Source organism: Channa argus, chromosome 1 (genome assembly GCF_033026475.1).
Source record: "Channa argus isolate prfri chromosome 1, Channa argus male v1.0, whole genome shotgun sequence".
NCBI lineage: Eukaryota > Metazoa > Chordata > Actinopteri > Anabantiformes > Channidae > Channa > Channa argus.
Genome location: NC_090197.1, coordinates 10,027,398 through 10,053,101, shown reverse-complemented (window position 1 = coordinate 10,053,101; position 25,704 = coordinate 10,027,398). Strand labels below are relative to the sequence as shown.

Sequence of the window (25,704 nt, the reverse complement as noted above, 5' to 3'; positions counted from 1 at the left end):
GTAACAAGACAGTTATTTTAAATTATAGTTGAAAGTATAGTTTTTCAATGTACAGTATTAATAGTCATAATTCTGGACATAATTCTTTGTTTTTAGAAAGCGAAGCATGACTTCTTCCCTCTGTGCTGTCTCTCTCACAGACTCCCCTGATGTTCCTGCCATCGTTGTGTCCTCTGCACCGGTCACACCTCCTTCTCTCACCCCACCGGTTGTATCGACAGCTTCTCCAGCTGCGCAAAACGTAGAACCGGCTCCTTCTCCCTCAGCAGCACCAGCATCATCCATTAGTAATCCTGCTGCTTCTGCTACACTTGCTGCTGCTCCCGCCCCAGCTGCACCGGCCAGCAAGCCGTCAGCGGGCACCAACGACCCAGAAGAGGCCGCTCGTCTCCTGGCAGAGAAGCGCAGGCAAGCCCGAGAGCAGCGGGAGAGAGAGGAGCAGGAGCGTCTGGAGCAGGAGCAAAGGAACAGGTCAGACCCAGAAAACACCTCGTTATTCAAGAGGTATTATCACATTGGATATGTTAAGAGATTGTGAAATTTGGATCATCTGTAAATTTAAAAGACTTTCATGTCTAACAAGGTCAATTTTATTTTTACTTTCAAGAGACAGACATTACAACATTACAAACAGTAGGTTTTGACAAAATAACCAGAACACATTACAAGATGATGTAATCCAGAACAGCAGCGTGTAATGCAAACTCCTGTTAATGGCATCGTATTACATCACATTGTGAGGTTGTGTTGACCAACCCCAGCAGGTACTTTTCTGCAGTAAATAAGAAATGTCTAAACCTTCACTTGATCACATATGTGATCTCTGGGATCATGAATACACACTGCTGATAATCTATAACAAGCATGTGCATACTGTGTCTAACAATGTTGTCTACTCAGGATCCTGCGTGAGGAGGCAATGGCCCGGGAGGCGGAGGAGAGGAAGCGGCGAGAGGAGGAGGCTCGGTTCATGGCAGAGCAGCAGCGTCTGAGAGACGAAGCCCAGCGAGCTCAAGAGCAAAAGGAGGCCGTGGAGAGAGCGAAAGCTGAGCAGGAGGAGAACGAACGGCTGCAAAGACAGGTCAGCAATCAGATACCGAATATAAGATTTGATAGGTTTAGCTTGGAAATAACGGTGTGTTGGCTTTTTGCCTTGTTTCTACCAGTGACACTTATGATCTGAGAGGCTTCTTAGTTTTTACCAATGTACTCACAAGTGCAGGAGGCACGGAAATGTTTCTGTTCGGGATGTGTGCATTTCACATTATGGACAATATTCTGCTCTAAATTACAATAATGTACCTGTATGTCTACCCATAGAAACTGCAAAAAAGTAAAAAAATTCATACATGCCATAACCTTAATGTAGTACAAATCTAATATACTATTTAAAAAGGATAGTTTCTAATACACACAATATAACAATCACAACAAGTGCTACAGTCTCATCACAAGATCCATTTCTGTTTTAAAACTTTTGTCACATGATTTTCGTCAGAAGGTAGTTTGCACAATGTCTGGAAATTATGATGTTTTTTGTCAACATATTTGCAAACCATAAGGTTCTGAAGCTCGGCAAACTCCCCTCTGTTGAGGATGATTGTGAGATTAGCCCAACTTCAGAACTAGAGATGTCCTGACTTAATACTGTGTATGTATCCAGGAATATTTTTTAAAGAGCTCATATAGGCCACAATAAACTCAATCCAGATCTGATTGTTATTTTATTTGTTTTAATGTCTTGTAATTATTGGATTAAAGATTAAGGCTATGATTAATTTGCTTTGCTTTTCATGCCAAGAGTTAAATGAGAAGGAAGATCCATAAAATCACTGCTCCTAGCCTAGAAGAACCCATAAGATGCACTTTTTACAACAAAACAAATGGAAAAAGACACAAATTTATCCTGAAAACTCAATATGCAGCTGATATCTGCTCTGCACTAAACCAACTCTAGATCATTACTTCCTCTTAACTGTAAATACTCTAGACACTGAAAAACCCTTTAATTTTCCATTAACCAACATGAATCTCTGTGATCCCCGCATGCAGCTAAGCCATTTCCCATCTGGGCAGATTAATGCACGGGAGCTTTTGGGGTTGGGGGGGGGTGGGGTATGTTGCTGTATGTGAGCCCAAACATCAGGCCCCAGTCTGACTGCCTCACCCCCAGACTGTGTGGCATCTGGGCAGATTAAAGGAGGAGAATATGTGCTGCTGTCACGGACGATGTGCGTCATGCGTGAACCTTAATAGTCAGAGGCTCCTTGTCTGTGCGGGCAGATGCCAGCTGGTGACCTCCATAGTGGTGAGTGAGCCTTTGTGATCGGAGAGATAGTGACAGGCCTGTGTTGCCTCTCTTTCTTACACTTGCCTCTGCAATGGGCGGATGGTCGGATAGGCAGCGTCAGTGTACGCCACGCCTGGAGCACTCAGCTGAGCTCGCCTCCCCTTTTACCCTCAATTGGACCATTGTTCCACCACTTGCACAGCACTCAAGCTGCCTCATATTTCTCACTTTAGTTCAAGTGTTTTTGCAGTGGAAACTGCATGTCTGAGAGTGCATGTGAAGGTTTATGATTTGTGTCCATAAACTCAGCGATCTATGGTTAAACATGTCAAGAGGATGGTTTGAAAAACAGCAGGCTGCAGATGTTTCGTCCTGGACAGATGTGATTTATGCACACATTGTGAATTTGTTTTCACTGCTGACCTTAAAACATCTGTTTGCTTGGTGCTGACTGTGAATATGCTGTGGAGCATGTAATGGTGTTACTAGACTTAAATATGAATCCTGGCCTGAAGGCTGAGGTCAGAATGAGTATGTGCTGCCACCTGGTGGGTGAAGGTTTGATTATTGTTAAATGAATCACATTCCTAACATTCAGGAATGGGTTTATTTACCATAACACAAGTACAACATGAAACAAAAACAAATATTCCAGCTAAATAGAATATATAACATATGATAAAAATGATCAAAAGATATAATAAAAACAGTTGGTGGAAGATAAGATGTGTGGCGTAAATGTGATACATCTCCGTTAGAAAACATTAGATTGTTGCTCACACACTAGGATCGTTTAGCTTGTTCTAAATTGTTTGTGTGAAAGTTTCATTCAGAAATAAGAAATGAGGAAAACAAAAACAACACTGTTCATTTGCTCAATCGGAGCAGAAAATGTCAAAGTTGTCAAATAACATGTTCTTTATAGGAATCAACACAAATCCATTTGACATTTGTGTAACGCTTATTTCACATTCCTTTAAAACAAATCAGTGTATACGTGAACTAAAGGATGTCGTTTCCCTGTGCCACTTCTGACACCTGTGTTGTGGATGAGTGCAGATAACGAGTACCACACAAACACATGATCGCTTTCTCAAATATGTAAAATCATCTACCCACACTGCAATTGTATGATGAGACAGAAATTGTATTCCATGCAGATCCTTCACATCTGCGTGTTAATTAATCTGTTTAGTAAGGACTGGATAACCATGACCGATCAGACCGAAGGTGAACTGGGGTTGTGCTGTAGGACATGCCCATCAACTGAAATAGAAACTTTCAATAGACAGATTCCTATTTGAAGTTTTTGTTTTGTCTTTTCAGAGGGAAGAGGTTGAAGCCAAAGCCCGCGAAGAGGCCGAGCGTCAGCGTATGGAGAGGGAGAAACACTTTCAGAAAGAAGAGCAGGAGCGACTGGAGAGGAAGAAGGTGAGGAACAAGAGGCAAAAACAGCATTGTTTTTTTTCACCATTGTTTGTACAAGAACGTTAATCTCATACAATCACTTCATCTGATCCTGCAGCGCCTAGAGGAGATTATGAAGAGGACTCGGAAAAGTGATGCAGGCGATAAGGTAAGCGTGATTAATTTTAAACAGGCTTGTAGAAAGTAAACATTGTCTGTTTTAAAATAACACGTCTTTTTTCTTTGTAATCACAGAAGGAGGTCAAAGCCTCTCCACAGGTCAACGGCAAAGACACAGAGCACAATAAAGGTACAGTAACTGTCACCTCTTACGATAATGAGCTGTTGCCTCAGGAATATGCAGCAGCCTAATGTCTTTGACTTTTCGGTAGCGCCTGGAAACGTGCAGAGTCTCGGCACAGCGGCCCTCAGCCCGTCACAGGGTATGTCCGGGCCCGTTGTGAACGGCGTCCAGGTGGCGGCTCACCAGAACGGCATCTCAGCCAACGGAGAGGCAGCTGACTTCGAGGAGATCATCCAGCTGAACAAAAGTAACCCTAGCCAGCAACAGAGCGGGCTGGTCGGCGAGCCAATCCTGGCGTTCGAGGGTGGGGAGCCCTTCTTGATGAAAACAGGCCCCATGAAGCCTCAGCATGTCGCAGGTACGTTAAAATTTACATTTACATTTACTCATTGAGAAAGATTATAGAGTAGATTTAAGTGCATAGGAAAGTGTGGAAAACTTCTGTTTTCAGACATTAAAAACATCTGGTGTAATGCAGCTGTAAGAAAACTAGATTAGATTTAGATTTTTTTTTTCTTTGAAGCACTGAGTTTATTCTGAATGAGACTACAAACAAACATATCCAAACCACATATAAAGTATCAGCTATATACATCTAGATTTACATTTACAAACATTTTGTCCGAAATGAGAATAAATAACACATCCTCATGGCAGCAAAGACCCTCTGTGCTGTGTACCAATATCCTCCAATCTGATCCAATCTCCACCACTGGTTTGCACTTTGAAAAAAACAAAATCTACTCCACGTGTGACCTCTGATCACAGTTTGTGGTTTAATTACAAGCATTTCAAGCAGTAAGCAATTTTCTACTTTTAAATAGTTTCATTTAAAGGCTTTTTACATCTTTAAAAATAAGAAAGTAATTTCTGCTCTGTACACTCCATAAAGTATTTCTATGCTTTAGCACTGCTTTTATTTAAATGAAAGATCTGAGAACTTCCTCACTTGTGTTGTCTTTCACTGCAGAGGTCCTGTGAGTCCCCACACATCCATGGAGACGAGCCTTATGTCTCAGCTTGAGCTGCGAGATTCATGCCACAGCACAGCAGCTTGTAAAAAAAAAAAAATATAGTGTGCCAAACAAATGATGAACTGCGCTGAATTTACATCCACGGTATGTGCAGCAGAGGACAAGAGGAAGAGATTAACGCTGCCTGGAAGTAAAAAAAAAAAAATACTCATCTAAGATATATTTAAGAAATGCAACAAGTATTCTCTGTCTTCACTGCGTGTTATGGTGCAGCATTTGTCAAGTTTTATTGAAATGTCACATGCAGATTTTATGGTGCACCTTAAAGATGACTGTGTAACAAATTTTAGGAAATACCGTATAAAACCTGGAAATACATAATATTTGACAATGGTTGTTATTATTACAGTTGTTATGATATTGTTGTTGTTATCTTAAGTTGAACAATGTGTGTGTTGTTTTCGTCTTGGGTTATTTAACATGGGGAGCATTGTAAGGACTCGCCACAGATGGCGTATGTAAATGTATAATGAGCCTGGCTGCCAGGGCCTCCTGTTACAGGAGATCTGTGGAATAAAGCTTTATGAAAGGGATGAGGCCTCTGTGCATTCATTCAATATACAATGTTAGAAACTTGCAGTGAAGGTACTGAGCACAATGTATGTCAGTTATACCTTTGTGCTTATTATGTACTTTAGTTTGATTAAATATTTGAATGCAGGGCTTCTTTGAGTATGTGTGTGCTGTGGTAATACTGTTTTTTACTTCTTTAAAATAGTTTACTGCCATTTCTACTCCACAGTGTTCACACTCACCTCCAGGAGGTGGCAGCACAGCTTAGAAACACCCGAGACTCCTACACTCATTAGCCACAACATTAAACACAACAAATGATTTTAAAATTGTGTTGGACAGGAGTCAACATGGGCTCTGGTATAGTTACACAGCTCCACACATAGGAAGCTGAAATGGTGCGAGTGTAGTAAATGTAGTTTTTTTTCAACGTCCACACTGTTAATGCATCAAGTTTAATTATGACAGCAGGTTAAAAGGTCAGACATACAGTTTGTTTATGTACTTCTGTGCCAGTTTGCTGTACTTTGTTTGTACAACAAGCCCTCGACAATGGCCTTTCACACAAATTATGCCTGGATAATCTAAAGAAATCCTGGTCTTTGCATCTAAAGAAAATTGATATAATAGTCTATATTCATTTATATTTAACACAAGTTAACAGGAAACTTAATCACTTTAACCTTAATTTCTATTTTTCCGGAAGTAACCCCCCAATTAGACTCCATCACCAGAGGCTTCCAATTGACCTCTGCATGTTAACATGGGTGTTGAAGCATCGTTCAATTTAGAAAATATATGGAAAATGTTCCACATTGTAGCTTAAAAGCACGTGTATCTGGGAACCTGAATATAAGTATAAATTTGGGTTCTAGCAGACTGCCGCTGTCTGTGGCTTTACCTAACACAGAGAAGAAAACGGACTGCAGACAGCTCTGTGGTATCATCCAGGCAAATGATCAAGCGTCTTTGCATGGGAATTTCTGACCACTTGCTATAATGCACTGTGGCGATCAAACATTAAAACCCTTGTGGCCGCCGTTTTTTTTCCCCTTTCACTTGGTCCTCAAACAGAGCTCTTATTGCTGCACCAGCCAGACAGTTTTAGTCACAGAGCATCTGCCACAGGCTTGCAATCATATCAAATAACTAACAAAATACACTGGACCTTGTTTCGCTGTGACCCTGCTGCCATTTGATACCGAGATGTGATTCTGGACAGAAACCCAGGGGGAGGACATTTGGTCTGTGTGGGTTTGCTTTGGTTTGGATGGTGACTTTATAAGTAGAACGCTCACTCACTGTACAATGCAGCACTGCCACAGTCAACACTATGAATATTCAGAGCCTATTTACTTCTCTGAGCAGAGCAGTCCACAGTCCTATTGTACCAGTACTCGTCAGAAGTATGGTTTCTAAAAGTTATTATTTGTATACAAACAAATCACAAATACATAAATGAAGTTTAAATTCATACAGTCTGTTATGAGGCCGCACAATGGTTTTGCTGCTCGCAAGAGAAAAATATGCTAATGCAGGAAATATTTTTGTGGCAGTTACTCAGTGCTAACAGCAAAACCTATTTCTGGAGCGTATCCCCCTGTGTAATAGGCCAACACAGAGAGACATACACAAACAGACAGTCAATCACTAATCAGCGACCTTCCAGCGGTGAGGCCACACCAGTAACCGCTCAACCTGTGTGTTTATTTTTATTTATTTGAGTGGCAGGAGGATGTGATGGGTTCCATAGAATAAAACACATTTGTATTTCAATGAACTTGATGATTCCTGAATGCACATGTATAACTAAAACAGTCCTCTGAGATCTTGCTCTTTTATTTTTGACTTCTCCCGTACAAACCCGTCCTCTTTCACTAGTCCCTTTGCCAGATAGTTGTAGTTCATCTGTTCTCTGTGGACTTATACTGCGCCAACCTGATCCTCGTGTTTTTAACCTGACTTAGTGTTTTTGGACTTTCTTCTGTGGCCCTGGTGTTTTTGCTTGGATTTTCTCAGCTGTTTGTCTTTCTTACCTGATTTTGTTTGCATCTACCTGTCTGCTGTGTCTGAGCAAATGAGAGTAATCATAATGAACTCTTAGTAGGCCCTTTGTCTTTTTATTTTCTTAATGGTTAAACTTAGTCTCGTTACCTGGGAGGTTAACACAAGACCATTCATAAAGGTACATAAAGCTTTATCAGAGAAACAAAACATGCTTTTAGTTCTGAGTGAGATATTCCAAATAGAGGATTTAATTCAGGAAATAGTGTTATACTGTTCTATGTCTCTGTGTTCCCGAACAGCTCCGTTTTTTTTTTGCATGACCTTTTTACGACATCAGTATGAAAAGCATTGCGGTCTGTTCAGGTTTACATGTACGTTACAACGTTATCTCCTTTCAGTGTGCTCCCTCTGGTTTCACCTTTGGCTTGTTGATTTAGCACCTAATAAATACGGCATCAGAGTGTTATTGTCTCTAAGAATGGACAGAGGATGTATGTCCAGTGTCTCAATTTACACTGGGCATGAGCCAAAACCAAGAGAACAGATCAAACGGCTTTTGGCTTGTCCCTTCAGGGGCTGGCTACAGTGAAATGTGTTGATTTGTTATTGTTAGTTCATTTGGCACGAGTTTTTACGTCGGTTGCCCTTTCTGCCGCAAGCCTCCCATTTGATCGGGGTTGGGGACCGGCACCAGGGTGGTCCTTGGTGGCTGGGCGGGGCCACACCTGGTGGAGTGGGATCCAAACCTGCACACAATTCATCCCAGCCCACTGAATACGAATTGTAAAACATATACGTCATGTACTAGATGAGAGATTCCTCCTGCTTGTCCTCCACATGCCAGATGAAATTAAGTTGCTGTCATACGCCAGGTTGCATATTTGAACTTTTAATGTTTGACATTTCTTTACGTCTTCTCACCTGCTGACATTTAACAAATGCAACTTGCAGATTATTAAACACACTTGAACTATTTATAAGTCAGATGTGACTTCACCAAGTGTTTGTCAGTTGGTTGCAAGAAGTTGTGCACACGCTTCACTGAGGTTTCTTCTTGCTCTTGTCTGCTTGTGGTCTCTGTCTCCTGCAAGGTGAGAGACTTCTTGTTTTCACTTGTCTTACTTTTACATTATGTTTTCATTCCTTTAGATGCCTTAAAAATATTTCAGAAAACTGTTTTCAGTTTTGTCAGAGAAAGATGACATTTTTAGTTGAGTTGTTGAGGTAATTATCTTTTACTGATTCCATTCTTTATTGAATTGTATGAAGAATATTCCTGAGAATAAAGTTAATAAGGATTGAAAAAAGAATGAATAAAATATTATATATTACTAAAAAAATCATTATAGACAAATAAACGAATGCAAAAGATAAACTTATTTAGAATCTTGAAAGCTTTCTTGTCTGACTTAATGGTTAAAGGTTATATATATTTTTTCTTTTTAAGGTTTTATGTGTCATAGAGAGCACAACTAAACGAAAAGAAAATAATCCATATACCTGTGGAAAAAAGACCTTGAGATTATTGCTATGAGTAAAGCATTGATGTTATGTATAAAAATACCTCATCACTAAATTAAAAAACTATATTTAGCCATTTTTATGTTGCATTTTTTGCTATTTATAGCTTGTTGTTTATTTGCTCGATTCTGAATAATGACTCAGTTGCTCCACACGTACACACATTAAAATTTCTTTAGTCTTACTGACTTTATTTCACTTCAATCTCATGACCTCATTGTTCATACTTGTCCTCTGCCCCTTAAAATCCAATCCACTAGTGAGACCATAAACAGCTCACAACAGTGAGTGACAGACAAGAAGCTATGTGTGGTCCCACATTGTTGCCAGAGGAGAGATCTATCTGAGTTAATTTTAACGTTGGCACGGTCAAGCGTCCTGCACCTGTGGTGCTAAGGAAAATGACAGTGAATAGGAACTGTTTGCATGTTTTGTCGAAGGTCAACAAGAGGTGATTCTATCACTGGATGCCACACTGAGCTGCGAGAATTAAAAGGAGTTTATGTGCATGCTGTAGCCTGGGTTACAATTTACTGTCACAGGTGTTTGGTACATAGATGGATGGGGCTTACTGCTTACTGTTAAAGGTTGTCCTATACACCAATCAGGCAAAACAGTATGACCACCTGTGCAATTCTCTGCAATCCAACACAGTGACTCTGCCATGACTTCTACTGTTACAATGGTATAATTTCGCAGTTTTTAGGTTGAAACTGTCAGAAAGGTGAGAATTCTACTATGTGTTTATTAATGGTAAAAGGCTGGTTATAGAGCGCTTTTATCAAAAGCACTTTACAATGTTGCTCCTCATTCACCCATTCACACACCAGTGGCTGTGGCTGCCCCACAGGGTGCTCACCTGCCCCACCAGGAGATACTTGAAGTTCAGTGTCTTGCCCAAAGACACTTCAACACATAGGCGGGAGGGACAGGGAATCGAATTACTGATCTTGTTGTCCTGAGCTACAGCGGCCCCATTATTATCGAGTTCAAATTCGGCAGTGGAATCACATTGGAGTGTGTGGGGGAAGAGAGCATTATAGGAAGAGGTGGGTCTAATATTTCGGCCACCTCATTCTTTTCAAATAGGGTGGCCAAAACATTAGAACCACCTCTTCTCCTCCAAATTACCCCTAAGTGTGAATATAAGTGTGATTGGTCTGAATGTTTGTCTTTGTATGTCTCTCTGTGTTGGTCGTAAGATAGACTAGTGTCCTGCCAAGTGTGTACCCCACCTCTCACCCCATGACAGTACCTGGACCCCCCAGCGACCCTAAACTGGATAAGCAAGTATAGTTAATGGATGGGGGGAAATTTACAGTAAATAAGATCTATTGTGTATTGGAAACAAAGAATGTTGCTAATTCCTATCTAGTTGTTGATCGTTGTTTTCCTCCTCATTGTACAAGATTGCCTAACGCCGAACATTATCCACTACAGGAGGATTTTAAAAAAAAGTTTTAAATAGTTAATGGTAAGTTTTTTGTTTCCTTTTTTGCCTTTGAACAGAGGTTGTTGATTTTAATCTCCTACTACAGCCAATCAAATTAGCTTTTATCAATATTTTTTTAACACTGTTTTGAAAAAAAAAAAAAAGCATATCCATTGATCCATTTTCTGTAACCACTTATCATGTTCAGGCTTTTGTGGGGGGCTGGAGCCTATCCCAGCTATGATTGGGCAACAGGCGGTAACACCATGGACAGGACACCAGTATAGAAGTTTGGACATTTTAGGGAAAATTACATACTTTGTCGATATTTGAAAAGAAATGAAGTACATAATGACATGCCACTAAATGCAATTTTTCGCATTACTTCACTGTACTATTGAGTCTGTTGGATCTTGGATTCTATTTCACAAATAAAAAATAGAATAAACGTACTGCTCACGTGCAAAGGTACATAATAAGTTAGTTACCTCCCTTGAGCATATTTTCCAGCTTGGGCTACCACACAACCCCAAACCAGAGTATTTTCAACTCCATTAGCAAGGTAGAAAGTAACTTATGTATTCGGACGTTACTACTACCACTGTTATTGATTAACCTCTTGCATGGTTTTAAGTAAGTGCGGGGGGGGCATTTACTTTCTCATCTAGAAAACCAACTAAATATGTATGGTGCTCTAGGGTGTACAACGATGTTCCTGGGCGTCAGTTGTAAGTGAAATAACACATAAAGCGGTACAAAACAAAAAAATAAAAATAAAAATAAAAGAAAAAACATTTCATCACTTCACAATTCCAGCGATCAGATGAAACGTGATCCTTCTTTCAGTTTTCTCCCCAAGTCGCACAAAGTCTCGCGTGGTTTGGATTTAGCAATCGCATATACATAGCGTCGTGAGCTAATGTTGTGTCTGTCGCCAGTTAGCAACCATGAAATCGTAATGTCTCCTAAACTAGACATTAGCTGAATTGATATATAGCATGAAGCATTAAGTATTTTCAAACGTGAATGTTACATTGGCTGTCTTTTACGAAGGCCCGTTGCAGCCGTTTTGTACGCCTCGTCAGTTGGTAACTAGCCGCTAACAAGCTAGACGGCTAATATCCGTTGCTACTTGACCCGCTCTGTGAAACCAGGAAGGAGGGACCAGACGATCGGCCAGCTCGGCCTCCACTTCTGCAAATCTTCCCCAAAATCTTCGCACAAAACCGAAGTTCGTCCTCCCTTGTCTTAGGCGAACGGATGTAACTCGAACTCTTCTATTTTTCTGGGTAAGCGGCTGGTCGTTAATCTTGGTAGTTGGTGGCAAACAGCCTAGTTAATGCTAAGCAGGTCGTTGACATTAACGCAGGAGCAGCATGGTTATTTGTGGTCACTTAGGTTGGACTTCATTATTGTGCAACTGCAGCTGCACATAAAGGAAAAAAAACGACATATCTTGGTACTAATATGTCTGTAGGTTTTGCTCACTTTGTGTTATTTTGTGAATTGGTACCTAACGTCAGCCTCTGCACTGCATGCATTAATGGTAACTATTAGCGAAACGAACCTTTAAGAAGAAAAAAAAAACAGTCGAAAATAACCGGATTGAACGTTGAACCCCGCTGTGTCTTGTGTTGGTGAACGGTGGGTTTTTTTTTTTTGCCCGACAACGCACGCAGTGTGTGTGTCCGGGCACAGGTATGCGTGTGAATCGAATTCAGAGTTAGGGATAGAGTCAGGAGTTCTAACCTTGCGAAATCCAAGTTTATGTTTAGTTCGATCAACAAAGATATTCACTTTGCTGTTACACATAGCACAGGTAAGCCACACATCCTAACATTTGAGAAAGCCTGAAGTTCCCATAAATGATTGATCGACTAATGAATAGAACCATTTTGTGTTTTTTTCTAATGAGTAATCGACTGGCCGTTTCAGTTGTGTAATCTGTAACTCATATGCAGTAGTTCTGTAAAACTGATTCACACTTGGTTACTAATCTAATCTTTTATGATTACTTATAAAGGATGTCCACTTCTAGCTTTTATTTGTATAACAAGGTAGTAAACTGGGAGATACTTGAATATGTTGTATTCATTTTCAATTAAAGTAGTCATTATTTGCATCACCCAATTTTAAGAATTGCAGTTTGTAATATAATTTAAAATAAATAAATAAAATTGAAGAGACTAAAATGAGGGCCACTGTTCTGATCAATCTTGGGTTTCGGAGTTTCACAGACATAAAATTCTGTGCAAAATTCTCTTTACATGGGGCTGTGTTTAAAACAATGGCAGTTTCTTGTAACCGGTCATTGAGAGTTTTGGTTCTGAGAGTAATAAACATTCGGTGAATGGTTTGTATTTATCAGTTAATATACAAAGAAAAAAAAACTTTGACTTTAATATCAGCCTTTATAAACAGCCCAAATTCTCCATGTGTACCATCTTTTGTACTTGTATTTGCTTTTATCTGAAATTTATCTAAAAAAACACCTAAATGTACCTGGAATTAGTAAGGCACTCTACCTGTGTACCTACCTAGATCATCAGAACATTCGAATGTGATTTGGCCTTAGATACTACTAGCTGTAACCTGGTTTTGTGCTACATCAGCAGCACAAAGATAGGATGTAGATCCTATCTTGTAAATTTTCTTCGACAAATGTTTTCCTCTACAGTTTACAAGGGTGTCTGTATTTGGTTGGAAGTTGCAGACATTTTATAAAACATAAACCCACAGAATCAGCCTAGTTACTCTTCAGGGCAAACCAGAGCCTGTTCTGCATCAGTTACCTCAGAGTACAGATTATTTGATAGGCAGTGTGTACTGAGGCTGGAAAGAAATAGTACTGCATACAGAAGTATCCAAGCCCAGTAGAAATTGGTTAAGGTTGCATCAGGAAGGGCATCCGGCGTAAAAACTGTGCCAAATCAACATGCGGAGAATGAGCCGCTGTAACGACCCTGAACTCACAGGATAAGCTGAAAGCACCCCAAAACCCATGTATGCATTTTATGCATGTGAAAATTGGTACATGAAAATATAGTATATGCTCTGTCACAAACATGTCACAGTCAATGCAGTGGTGAAATGAAAAATTTATTTATACTCCCTTTCCTTTCCTTCTTTGTTTTAATTTTAGAGGGAGAATTGGGCTTTGGTAGTATACAGTAGCAAATGAGGTAAAAGTCTACCTACTCCCAGACCCTACATTCAGGACATACATGAAGTCTGCAGGGCATTTTCCAGAGCAAAGAAGCAGTGGGGATGATGCTTTGCAAGCAATTATGAAAATATTATTAACCGCAGAGCTTGTCATATGGTATCCCTCTCAAGTGCCTTTAAGACCGCTAGACAGCTCAGCATTTGTACAGCTCAGCACAAGTAGTTTAGATACCCAACTAACCAAGCAAACAAAGAGGTATTTAATTATTGTGTAATGAGAGGTTGAGGTTTAGTAGAAGGACTTTTGCCCTCTAGATTGGCTTAAGTGTCCTGCTTTTGATTTCGGATAGGCAGGGGGAAACCCCTGGTACGAACAACCATTGTTTGGCATGTAGTAACTGTTGCCCCCTCAAACGTGAAAGAAAACAAGCATTCCACAACCTTCCGTAAAGCTGCCTATTGTGGCATTTGATTGGGTCCTTACAGGGAGTCACAAAAAAATTTACGGTGGGGACAGAAGATTGGCAGCATTAGCACCATGGACACAGCATTTGCTTGATTAAGGTCTTTGTTGTAAAAGCATTCTCTGTGCCCTGCTTCCCTAAAGTGAAACTGTCTTCTTTGAACTAGGGGTTACTGCTTTGTAAGAGATCAATGCTTGTATCGCCATTTTGAAGAAGATACGTTTGCAGGAGTCTTTTTTTTATTTTTTTTTTAAGCAGCCACCAGTGCATCTAGGAATATATGAGCTGTAGCTATGGTTGGTTATTTTAAAGTTCTTTTAAAATGTCTGATCGTTTCTTATTTTTTATTTAAAATTTGTTTTTGGCAGAAATTAACGTTTGACTAAAATGTTTTTTTAGGGTAATGTTGCAATAGAGAGTTGCCAGGCTGCCTTTTCCAAATTCTTACTAAACTTTCGCCTCTTTCAAGATTGTCAATTGTTGGCCAGTTTTGAGTCATTGGTTAGTTTGGGATAAAGGTCATTAAAGTATTAAACAAAACATCACAAAACATTTTTTTATTAAACCCGAATATATGTCTGTGGTGACCCTGAACTCATGGGATAAGCCAAAAGGACAAAAAATAAATAAATAAATATATCACAGGCTGTATCCTGTCGTTGTCCTTGGATAGTTAAACTATTTAGTTTAAAGTGTGTCTGATGTTGAGCCAGCTTTTACTCCACTTTAGCAACAGCCTGATCATCTCGTGTGCACAGAAGCTCTGCTCCTGTCATGTTGTTGCCCGCTCAATCTTGCACATTCGCATGCCATTCCAGCTGCCTGCTGCCGTTTTAAAGCTAAACTGTTGGCCCTTCTGTGCTGTCACTGCAGTGGTTTCGATTTAATGCTTTTCTGACAGTTAAAGGTCAGGTGGGGTTGATAGCAGGGGAAAAAGGCGAACAGGTCTTGATGACAGGCTACAATGTGCCGTTTAAGCTGTACAGTCCTAGAGCTGTCAGCAGGTCTGGTAGTACCTTGCTGCACAGTCCTGATTAATGTGTGCAGCTTGATTGATCTACATTTCATGTTTGCTTTTGAAGAGCACAATTGCTCAACATTATAACCTTTGTCATGTTGTTCCCCTGCAGACATTTAGTAGGTGAAAGTAAAACACCAGCATTAACCGTACCTTTTCTTGCTTTTTAGGGAAAAGATATTTATACTAGCTTAAGTGCAAAGATGTCAAAGGCTCCAGATTCTCCGGCTCGGTCCCGCTCCAGATCAAGGTCCAGATCAAGATCCAGATCTTATTCCAGGTCTCACTCTAGAAGTCAGTCCCGTTCAAGGTCCAGAAAACATCGCTATAGGTAAGTTCATTTATTTTTTTCTTAGTTAGACATTGAGCTACATCAATATCCTGGTATGTATACTTAGCTGTCAGGTGTGACTGATGCAATTTTGAATTGCAATTTTAGTTATGTTTCTAGAGGAGTTTATTAAAGTAATAGCCAAGAAGACCATAACACAACCGTGCGAGTAATACGCACTCACCTGTTTAATGGATTTTTTTAATTATTAGAAATTATTTGGTTTTGCTGTATAAAATACAGTTCATAGTTTTCCTGGTCATATTATTACCAGTGACTTATTACTTTTCCAAATGGATAACCATTCACCAGTTTTAGTGGTAACCATTGACCATGAGTCAACAAATAGAAAACAGTTAAACAGCAAACTGTTTCATTACAACAAGCACTGGGTTAATTAAAAAAGTACAGTTTTATTTTAATTACTACTGTTCTTGAAAGACTTGAGAGATGTCCTCTACAGTAATAGATGTCTTTGTAGCTTTTACAATGGACAGAAGGTAGTCTGTTGTTTTGCTCTGTGATATAAGTTGGTGCTGTGAACATTTTAAACACAGAAATAAGATGAGAATATTGGTGTGAAAATATCTGGCTCTGTCAAAGAAATGTACAAAGCGAAACGAAATGGCCAGCTCATGTTTCAGTTGTTAAATCATGTGTGGTTCATAGTGACATTTCGCCGTTTCACTTTGATGATAAAGCCTTATTTTTAAAATGAAGGCCCCCAAAAATGTCTTGCAGTTGTGTCATCAGGTTTTATCTTGCAGCGTGTTTAGGTTTGGAGTTGCAACAAGATTTCATTTTTATAATTTAGCTAAATTCAAATGTTTTTTTTCAGCAAGGTCCAGTAAAATTAGAATTTGACTGTAAGGCAGTTCACTGGGGCTGGTTCATGGTCTCTTGTGCTTTCTACCCTTATTATCCACTTGAAAGCAAAGTAGAAAAAATCTGCATCTGCATATCTGGCCAATCGTGGCAAGAAGTATGTGGGAATCCAGGATCATCCGTTAAAGTGCAAGACAATGATTTTGGTTCCCTCTGAGCATGTAGTAAGTTTAGACAGAGCATACACCCTGCCTTATTGTCCATCTTCTGCTTGGATCAGGTCATTCTAGGTTTGCTTTTAATTTGCATGAATGTTGTACCTGTGTAAAAGGAAATTCTAAGTCAATTTGCATTAGCTCACCTTTAAACTCATATATTTGTGACATTTTTTTGCCATTGTGGCAGATATGTTATGGTCAGCTCGTGTTTTTGAATTTTAAAGCTACTGTCAGTTGTTATCGTTACTCCTAAAGAGATTTGCTTGATTGCATGTTAATGATTTGTCACAGCAGAAAACAAAGTTGAGAGCGAGTATTCTTGGTATTGCTGTATCACCCTCCCCTTTTACTGCCTCCTCCCTCTGTGGATTAGAGCAGAGTGTGTCCTAGATGTACCCTTTGTTCACCACATACACCGAGGTGACACACACTATCCTGCCTGTGGGAATACACCAAATCTTTTGTTTGTAAGGAAAAACAGACCGAGACTGCTCTGTCCCAATGAAAAGGTGTGAGGGGTAAGCAGAGAAAGAAGTGAAACTGCACTTCCTGTGCAGTATTAACATGGCGTTGGCAGTTTGAATTATAGTTAATATTTAAGGCCCTTGGGATTCTGAGAATCTGTCTAATTATATTTGTGCTGTATTAGTTCATAAAATATAATTTTTAATATATGCTCATAGCTAAAATGTTGCTTTTGCTTTATAGGCATGAGATTAATACATTTTAGTTTTGGCTTCTATATTACATTAGTAGTAAAACAGTATTAATTGTTACATGGATAAAATTCTAAGTAAAGGTGCTTTACAAATAAGAAAATAAGACTTTACTGTGACGTGCATTTTGCAGCTCATGAACATTTCTGACCTGATAACATAGCCAAACCATTTTAATAGTTCTGTCTTCGATCAGTGCTGCTCCAAAATGTGGTGTAGTTGCCACTGTTTTGAACCTGATGTTACACAGAAAACATGGAGTAGTTTCCATAATGTTATTTCAGTATAAGAGGTTTGGAGAAGTGTCAGTCTCTAGTTATGTGTCTCCATCTGCTGGTGAGATACCTGTATTAGCAGTCTCCTCCTTTTAATGTAAAATAGTAACTCTGGATTAACCATGATGGTGATAGTTTATTGGAAACATTCCTGTTTCACAAAAATCAAAGTCTTTAAATAATCAGATTTGTGATGGTGATAACAAGCTGCTGTATCCCCTTCACTTTCTCTGATTGACCACTGACTTCCATGATTTTGACCCCCAATCAGTTGAAGTTGTGGCTGGGCCTTGGTCTGGTGTTCACACACACATCTGATGTTTATTTCCTGTGTTTACTGTCTTTTCCACTGTCCTTAATTTTTCAAAGCTGTAGTATTCCATACAAGAGACGCAAGTCTATGGCCATAGTCATGAGTTTTATAAATACACAGACTGTCCCATTTTTAATGCTATTTTTCTGCCTGTTCTCCTTCTCTCTCATTCAGTTCTCGCTCCCGCTCCCGCTCACACTCTCCGTCCTACAGAAACTACCCTAGCAGGGATTATCAAAACAACAGAGGTGGATTCAGGGGCTACAACCGAGGCTACAGGAGACCGTACCACTACCGAGGCAGAGGTCGAGGTTATTATCAACGAGGTCATTATCAGAACAGAGGAGGAGGAGGCAGCAACTATGGCTACAAGGCCAACTGGCAAGGTGGTGGTGGTGGTGGTGGTGGAGGCTGGCACGACCGCCACCATGACCAGGATCACCATTCACACAGTCCTAGGAGGGGGCGCTCACGCTCCCGCACACCCAAGAAGCGCTCTGGAAGTCGCAGCCGCTCTCGCTACTCTGATCGCTCATCTTCAGGTCGATCTCGACGCTCCAGGCATTCCAGCTACTCTTCTCGGTCCCGGTCTTCATCTCCACGTCATCGCAGCAGCAAAGGCAAGCCTGGCTCCAAGGATGCTAAAGACAAGCTACCAGAAAGTCAGGTAGATAAACCTGGACAGCCAGCACATGGCAGTGCTATTGAGAAGGTATCTGGAGGTAAATGGATCGAGTATGACACCAGCCCCAAAAGAGCCAGCCCCAAGAAAGAGGACCCTACCTGTGGTCCTGAGGGCAAAGGGCCAGGCAGTGGTGGTCCTCTGTGGAAAACCATCGGCAGTGCTTCCCCTCCAGCCAAGAGCCCCACAAAGTCTGGACAGACTGGACCTTTCAGTGGTTTTGGGTTCTTTTCAAAGGAAGATGTCAAAGATGGGGATAAGACTGTGATCTCTGCTGCCTTCAAAAAGTATGTCTGTTACTTTATTTCATTATTTTAATTCATTTAAAGGTTTATATATTTTCCAAACACTTAATGAACATTATTTTTCTTAAAACTATACTTGGCCTTTTTCAAGGATCCCTGGAAGAATACGAGCAAAAAAACAATAAAACATAAGGCTCCTGGTTCAATAAAAAAAACAATTAGAATTATTGTTTCAAGAACTGCAAAAGGTAAATCAGCACTGTTAAACTTGGGTTAGTGTGGGGCCATGTCAACTGAAATGTTAACCATTAATGCTGATCAAGAAATATTCAGGGTCTCTCGTTTTTGTTTAAGATAAACGTTAAACATTTTTGGCACATCACGTAAATATTACCATCTATTCTGTCAAATAATTTTCTTAACAATTCTCCCTAACTAATGTTACTCATTGGAAGCCGAATGGAGAAAAGATAAAATTTTATTACATTTCGGCTGGAAAAAAATGTCTGCAAACATTTTATTCCAGCAGATGGCAAATTGTCTTATTGTCTTGTTTGCTTTCTTAATAGTAGTAGTTTATTTTTTGTTTTTCTTTTAAGTCTTATTTATTAAAATTGGAGGTGCTAATGCTCAGTTTGCTCCTCTGTTTCTGTTTTAGGTTTTTGGCAGAGAGTAAGAACAAAAAGCAGGTAGCTGAAAAGGAGAATAGTCGTGAAAAGGAGCAGAATGTAGCAGACAGAGAAGCAGAGAAAGAAACCAAGTCTGGAGATGTTTTTAACATCTCATCATCTTTTGATGAACCCAAGGAAGACAAGACGGTCCCTTTCTTTGATGCTGGGGAAGAGGAGTTCCTCAAGTCTCACAGACTGAAGGAGAGCGACATTGAGGAGGATGGCGAGATCAAATCCACCCCCACAGCTCGAGACATTTTCGGGAAGTGGGGAGATGAACCAAGCTATTCGACCTCTTACCCGTCTATCAAAGAGAAGGGCCGTAGAGATGCTGAAGAGGCAGAGGTTATAGATCACACAGAGGAGGACTTGTACCGAAGCCGCAAGCACAGCTCAAAGAAAGAGGAGAAGTCCAAGAAGAAGGAGAAGAAAGAAAAGGAGAAGTTCAGACGGAGTCCGTCCCCTCCTTCAACTTCAAGAGACAAGGATCGGCCACTTTTTCCCGGAGCTTTCCCTCCTCATGAAGACTCTGTACCACGGCTGTGGGCTTCAAGAGAAGACTTTGAACAAAAAATTGGCACTTTAGATGAAATGCCTAGGTACGTACACCAGTACTAATTCGTGTACTGTATTCTGTGCTATTACTGTATTGGTCCATGATTTTAGAGAAAAGGAGATACATATGACTGTAAAGCTAGTCAAGTCCTTAAAGTCCGTTTTTTTTTTTTTTTTTTTTTGTAAAAGTGTTAGATGCATAAAGTGAAATATTTCAGTTAAAATAACATAGATCCCACATTTTCTAGCCACATTGATGTTCTGTAGTCAACAATCTTTAGGACTGTACATAATAACTTTGGTCCTTTTTTGCAGAAAAGACATTGGGATACACATTGTACCTATTTTCACCTATCAGGAATTTATATTATTTTATTTACACTAATATTACATTATAAACAACATGTCTACTGTCACAGTAGGACATATAGGACAACTATACTCTCACAGACACCATATTCAGAGTTTAAAGAAACTTGTTGCCTTCAAAACACTAAGGCTACGAACAACCGATAAGGCAAAGCAGTCCGCAGTCAAACGAATCCAAAGTAAAAAAAACAATTAAAATATAATTAAGAAAACAATTCCCCTGTCAAGGCCCATTTTATCCTTGGGCGATAAAGAGGACTGCCGGATCATTTGGGACACATGGATAAATCCCCAAAGGGGAATCTTGTTTGTTCACCACTGCAGAACAACATAAGACACCTGAATATCACATAATCCCACAGACGTGCACATTTCCAGAAGACAGTGGAGGGTAGGGGCTAGTCTGGCCTCACCTTTATCACTCAATTCAAGTATTCAAAAAAATAACTCAAATCTGAATATTTTAATTAAAATACTAAAAAACCCAAGACATGAATATTGCCCCCTTGTCCTATATTTAGGCCAGCTGGGTACATATTCTTGTTTTAAACCTTTATCACATTGACCTCACTTCTCTGTTCTCTCAGCTCTTTGTCCAAAGATCGCCACGTGCCCCGAGATCTGATGAATCCCTCTAAGAAAGATCCAGAGTTTTGTTCCATTTTCCAGCACATTCAGTCCGCACAGCTCCGTCGCAGTCCCTCTGAGCTGTTTGCTCAGCACATAGTCTCAATTGTGCACTATATCAAAGGTATAGTATGGCTTCTGCTGGTTTTGTCCACCAGCTAGCAAGACGAGGCGTTTGGACTTGATCCAGACTTGATCCAATGGACATTTTTACTGTCATATTACCATTCCTGTCTTTAGTTATTACAGTGGGTGCTGTGTCTGGAATAAAAGCTGTTTTTTTCTTTATCTGCAGCTCAACACTTCCAGTCCTCAGACATGACTTTAAGTGAACGTTTTGCCATGTACCAAAGAAAGGCTGCAGAAGTAGAAATGATGAAGCCAAGGAAGAGCCCAGAAATCCACAGGTAGTTACGATGTCTAATTATATGATAATACCTCTATTCCACAAACCTTTACCGTGCATTTAAAAAAAAAAGAAAAAGAAATTGCTGCCCACTGAGTTTACACGTTTTAATTTCCCCTTTCCTTAGGAGAATTGATGTTTCCCCCAGTGCCTTTAAGAGGCATTCTCATCTGTTTGAGGATATGGAGGAGACGAGCTACAAGGTGACCAGCCCTTTTGAAATTTGACGTATTTGGAACAAGCAAATTTGAGACGATCCAAAGCAGCAGTGTTCAGCTTTGTGCTTTTCTTTCAAAGGATGCATATATCTAAATCAAAAGAGCCCAATTGTGTTTTGTAAGTGCCAAGCAAGCCCCCCCCAGCCTATGAGATATGGTTATTGATTGGGTATGTACGAACCCAAGCAAAGGCTAAAAGGAAGTGAATTAAGATCCTGAGTCACAGCCTCTCAATGGACGCTTGTCAGTGCCTTTACCTTGTAAGTATTTTTTCTAAAAGGGAAAAAAAAAATCAAGCCACAAAACAGCTGTGAAATTCAGTTTATTTTATGAGCTACATGCATGCTGCTGGTTTCTACAAACGCTTTTATATTCTATTCTGTAAGCACCCTTAAGATACAAAAGTTATGTATTATCCTTTTACTTGCTACACATAGTATTTGAAGGACATTTTTAGTTCATAGTTATGTAATGGAATAATTCAGTATTCGCATTTACCGCTATGGGGAACACAATGCTTGTATATGTTGCATCTACATTTCTATTGCAGCTATTTGTGTTTCATTTTTCTAAACTGTTGTGTAACATTTATGAATCTGTGGGAATATGTGCACTTGATTGATTCATTCAAACATTGGCCATCAGAACTTTCAACAGGTGGTTCAGTAGTTAATATACACACCTCTCTGCAGGATTCAAGTAAAAAGTTTAAAGGTGACATGATGGATCTTCGTCTGGATATTGAAAGACGCAAGAGGTTTGCTGGGAAGGAGCGTGACTTCAAGCGGGAAGGGGGCCGGAGCCCAGCAGGCTCCCGAGGACCAAGCAGAGAGAGGTCCTCTGAGAAATCCGGGAAACACCACAAAAAATCCAAGTATGTTCAGTCTGTCATCTCAGCCCAAAACAAAGTCCTGTCTTGATTTAGTACTTTTAATCCGAATCGGGATTGTCAGAGAATATTTGTACCACTGGTTACTGTCATTACCTGGGATTTTATGCCTGCCAAACTTATTTAACCAGACTTTTTTTCTAACAGGAAAGGTAAGAAGAAACGGGATCGCTCTCCATCCTCCTCTTCCTCTTCATCCTCTCCATCCCCCTATCCCCCAGCTTTCAGAAGTAAAGAATATGTGGGAGAGGGGATGGAGCACTTAGAGGAGGGCTACAATCAACCACGCTATCCTCCTCGGGACTACAGTGGCCCTGGAGATCGAGGCCCAAGAGATTACGAGGGCTATAACACAGAAAGAGGCAGAGGGCGTGGTTTTGTAAGTTTTATCTAAGCTTTTTTTGTTTGTTTTTTGTTTTTTTTCTCATCTGCTGTAGCCGTTTTTTGGTTAGTTTTTCACTGAGGTACTGACATCTCCTTGCAATTCTCTGTCCTAATGGCATCTCTGTAGACTGCGCTTCTCTGCTCTGTTCCTTCCTCCTAAAGCTAAGGAACATAGTGTGGATAATGATGATGACACTCTATCATACATATTCCATGCACTACCTGGTTTTTATTAAGGTAATGTGCAAATCAGTGGAACCTCACCTCATCACTAAACTTATGAGTCATAACATCAGAAAACGTGTGTGTCTGTTATTGTCATCGTCCCTGGGTCAGTGTTAAACCTTAAACTTGCACCAGGTTTATAAAATATTCCTCCATCTTCTTGTAGAGAGTTTCTCTTGATTGCAAGTTTAAATCCAGCTGCTGTTTTGATTTTAGTTCCCAAGAGTCAGAGGACGAGGATGGAATAGGGGACATTATCCAGGCAACAATAGCAATGGAAACCCTGCCAATATGAATCCTCCAGTGCGCCCTCCAGAGGAGGAGTGGGACCCTGAATACACTCCCAAGAGCAGAAAGTATTATCTGGTGAGGCTCCACAGCTACTAATTAATTTACAGGCAAAGACAGAAGACATTATTTTATTGTGTTCCTACCTGTTCATGTGTAATTTAGGAACATAAATCAAAATACATTCAATTCAGTTCATAATTGTTAATATTATAGAAATGAACAACTAACTTACAGCAAGTGGATCCAGTTTAAAGAGACTGAAAATTGGTAGTTTACAGGGAGTGAAGGGGTTTTGATCAATGTAAGATGGAGGTGACATTTAAATAGAGCCCCTTTGCAGCACTGGCAGGAACATCTGCAGTAACTGTGCTGTAATACAGTTTTATCTAATTCAAATGTACCCGATCAGCTCAGGCCACCTACATCTATTGTTTTCCTTTGGCCCTTCTCATAAAGACAAACGGTGGAAGAAGGAATTGATGATTCAATAATGAAGATAAACATCAATGTGCAGCTCTACTTTTAATAAAATGTAAAACTAATATTTGTAAAATGTACTCAAACTTTGTTAAAGTGTGTTGATATTTTTATTGTGTTTAAGTAAAAGCCCCCTCTGTATTTTATAGTCAATAATAATAAAAGTTATTATTATTATTATCTGCTGTGGAAAGGACTTGGTGCCTTTCTTAAAGGCTGTCTTACTTCCTTTGCAGCACGATGATCGCGATGGTGAGAAAACCTGGATTGACAACCGCGGCAGAGGCCGGGGTTCCTTTCCAGCTCGCCGGGGACGCTTTGTTTACCGTAAGGGAGGCAGCAGCCCAAAGTGGACCCATGACATGTTCCAGGGAGCAGAAGAAGGTGAGCTGGGAGATGACAACATAGAAGTTGACCATAAGGACACCAAGATGGCTGGAGACGCCTCCACTTCAAAGCAGTAAACTGCTCCGTTCTAACATTCATCGGTGTGTTCGTGTCCTAATGGTTACAGTGATGGTAAAGGGGTTATTTTTCCTTGGTTTGTTCCACTTAATCTTATGATTCGATGGTTAAAAATGTGTCAGTGAGTAAGAGCCTTCTCACAGTGAAAGTAAAAAACAATGTGACTGACTTTAGTGAAGAACACCATTCAGAGATGAGCCTATACTTTACTTTTCTTTTCTTTTCTTTTCTTTTTTTAAAATCTGATTTGTTAACATTGATTTGCAGCTGGATGACATAAACATATTGTTTAAAGAGAGAAATAACTGGGGCAACAACTTCTGAAGATAAATCTGAAAACATGACAAAATAATTTGTGCCTTAGAAATGAAAAGTTTTCATGTAATGTGTTTGAAGGTTATGAGAGTTACATCTCTGTACTTGTGTTTGTCATGTGCAGGAAGGCATCCATAGTTCTTCTTTGTTTGAGGCTGTGATAAATCTTTTACTGCATGAAAAGTTTGATTCATACCTCACTCCATGGGACCAATGATTTGTTATTTACAGACAATTGAACATGAAAGTTAATCTGTTAAACCCCTCGACGGTTAATGTTTGTCACTTATATTACCCGAGCGTTTTCATATAGTGTCACTTCACCTTTAATTTTCATTAGGAAGTAATTTTTATGTGTGTGTGCGCTACAGTATATTCTTATTGATTGTGGGTGTATTTTGGAAAAAAAGGAGTTTAAATTGAAACAGTTTGACACCCAAATCCCCCAAATTGCTTTAGAATGAAGCAAGAGAAAGATTTTCTGCCTCTTGTCATATCAGTGTAGGCAAGTGGATACCTTTATGTTTAGGTTTTTAATAAGAAATGACTAGTTCTTACAAAAGGCTAATACATGTGTAGGATTAAAACACCTAAATTATTGAAATCTCTATTGCTCAGAAAATAAAATAAAAACGGAATATTGTTCTTTTAAATATACAAACAGCAAGTGTATCTTCTCTCCTACTGAACATGAGAAACATGAACATTTGTCAGAAGACAACAGATGAACGTGTTTATTTTTAAGAATTGACACAAACTTGCAAAACTAGATTTGTGAACCTCTGTGCTGCTTCATCCAACTTTTCACTGTATATACTGCATGTACTAAACAAAAGTGTAGGACTTTTTTTTTGTTGTTGTTTGTTTGATCAGAAGCTGACAACTTTTTTACTATTCTCAAGAGCTTTGAAGTACTTGTCTTTTAATTTTCAATAAATTCTTTGTTTGAGGGCATATTCTGTGTGAATTGTTTTGGGATATTTTCACTAATGAGAAACCTTTGACCCAATGTAGTCTTGTTTTGTTAAGTTGGGCTTCCGTCAATAAATTAA

At 39.7% G+C, this 25,704-nt stretch overlaps 2 protein-coding genes across 12 annotated transcripts in view; both read left to right on the top strand.

The window, feature by feature from the left end:
- LOC137118868 (MAP7 domain-containing protein 1-like) overlaps positions 1-5,568 on the top strand; it is a 38,152-nt gene extending 32,584 nt beyond the window's left edge. For all 8 annotated transcript variants that reach the window (XM_067495821.1, XM_067495812.1, XM_067495866.1 and 5 more), the window contains 7 exons: positions 141-471; positions 901-1,081; positions 3,617-3,721; positions 3,816-3,866; positions 3,953-4,007; positions 4,090-4,359; positions 4,972-5,568. In XM_067495821.1, coding sequence (XP_067351922.1) covers positions 141-471; positions 901-1,081; positions 3,617-3,721; positions 3,816-3,866; positions 3,953-4,007; positions 4,090-4,359; positions 4,972-4,982 — 1,004 coding nt within the window. In that variant the 3' untranslated portion in view covers positions 4,983-5,568. The remainder of the gene's footprint in view (positions 1-140; positions 472-900; positions 1,082-3,616; positions 3,722-3,815; positions 3,867-3,952; positions 4,008-4,089; positions 4,360-4,971) is intronic.
- Positions 5,569-11,385: 5,817 nt separating this feature from the next.
- Positions 11,386-25,606, top strand: thrap3b (thyroid hormone receptor associated protein 3b). Of its 4 annotated transcripts, none has more exons than XR_010913709.1 (11): positions 11,386-11,797; positions 15,326-15,486; positions 18,008-18,802; positions 19,419-20,030; positions 20,943-21,106; positions 21,278-21,389; positions 21,516-21,591; positions 22,299-22,480; positions 22,643-22,874; positions 23,007-23,116; positions 23,321-23,458. XR_010913709.1 is itself a non-coding variant. In XM_067495763.1 (11 exons), the coding sequence occupies exons 2-11, from the start codon at positions 15,359-15,361 to the stop codon at positions 24,334-24,336; spliced, it is 2,679 nt and encodes an 892-aa protein (XP_067351864.1). In that variant the 5' UTR covers positions 11,387-11,797; positions 15,326-15,358; the 3' UTR covers positions 24,337-25,606. The 4 variants fall into 4 exon arrangements, 3 of the variants coding, with proteins under 3 accessions (XP_067351885.1, XP_067351864.1, XP_067351875.1); XM_067495763.1 differs by lacking the exon at positions 23,007-23,116 and adding an exon at positions 24,109-25,606 and having other exon boundaries at positions 11,387-11,797; positions 23,321-23,470; XM_067495784.1 differs by lacking the exons at positions 23,007-23,116; positions 23,321-23,458 and adding an exon at positions 24,109-25,606.
- The last annotated feature ends 98 nt before the right edge of the window (positions 25,607-25,704 follow it).

Bases quoted from the DNA above. Each gene is read 5' to 3' on its own strand.
- thrap3b (XM_067495763.1), top strand. From the start codon at position 15,359: ATGTCAAAGGCTCCAGATTCTCCGGCTCGGTCCCGCTCCAGATCAAGG. The intron at 15,487-18,007 runs GTAAGTTCATTT...TCTCTCATTCAG, and splicing joins TCCAGAAAACATCGCTATAG to TTCTCGCTCCCGCTCCCGCT. The intron at 21,390-21,515 runs GTAGTTACGATG...CCCTTTCCTTAG, and splicing joins AAGAGCCCAGAAATCCACAG to GAGAATTGATGTTTCCCCCA.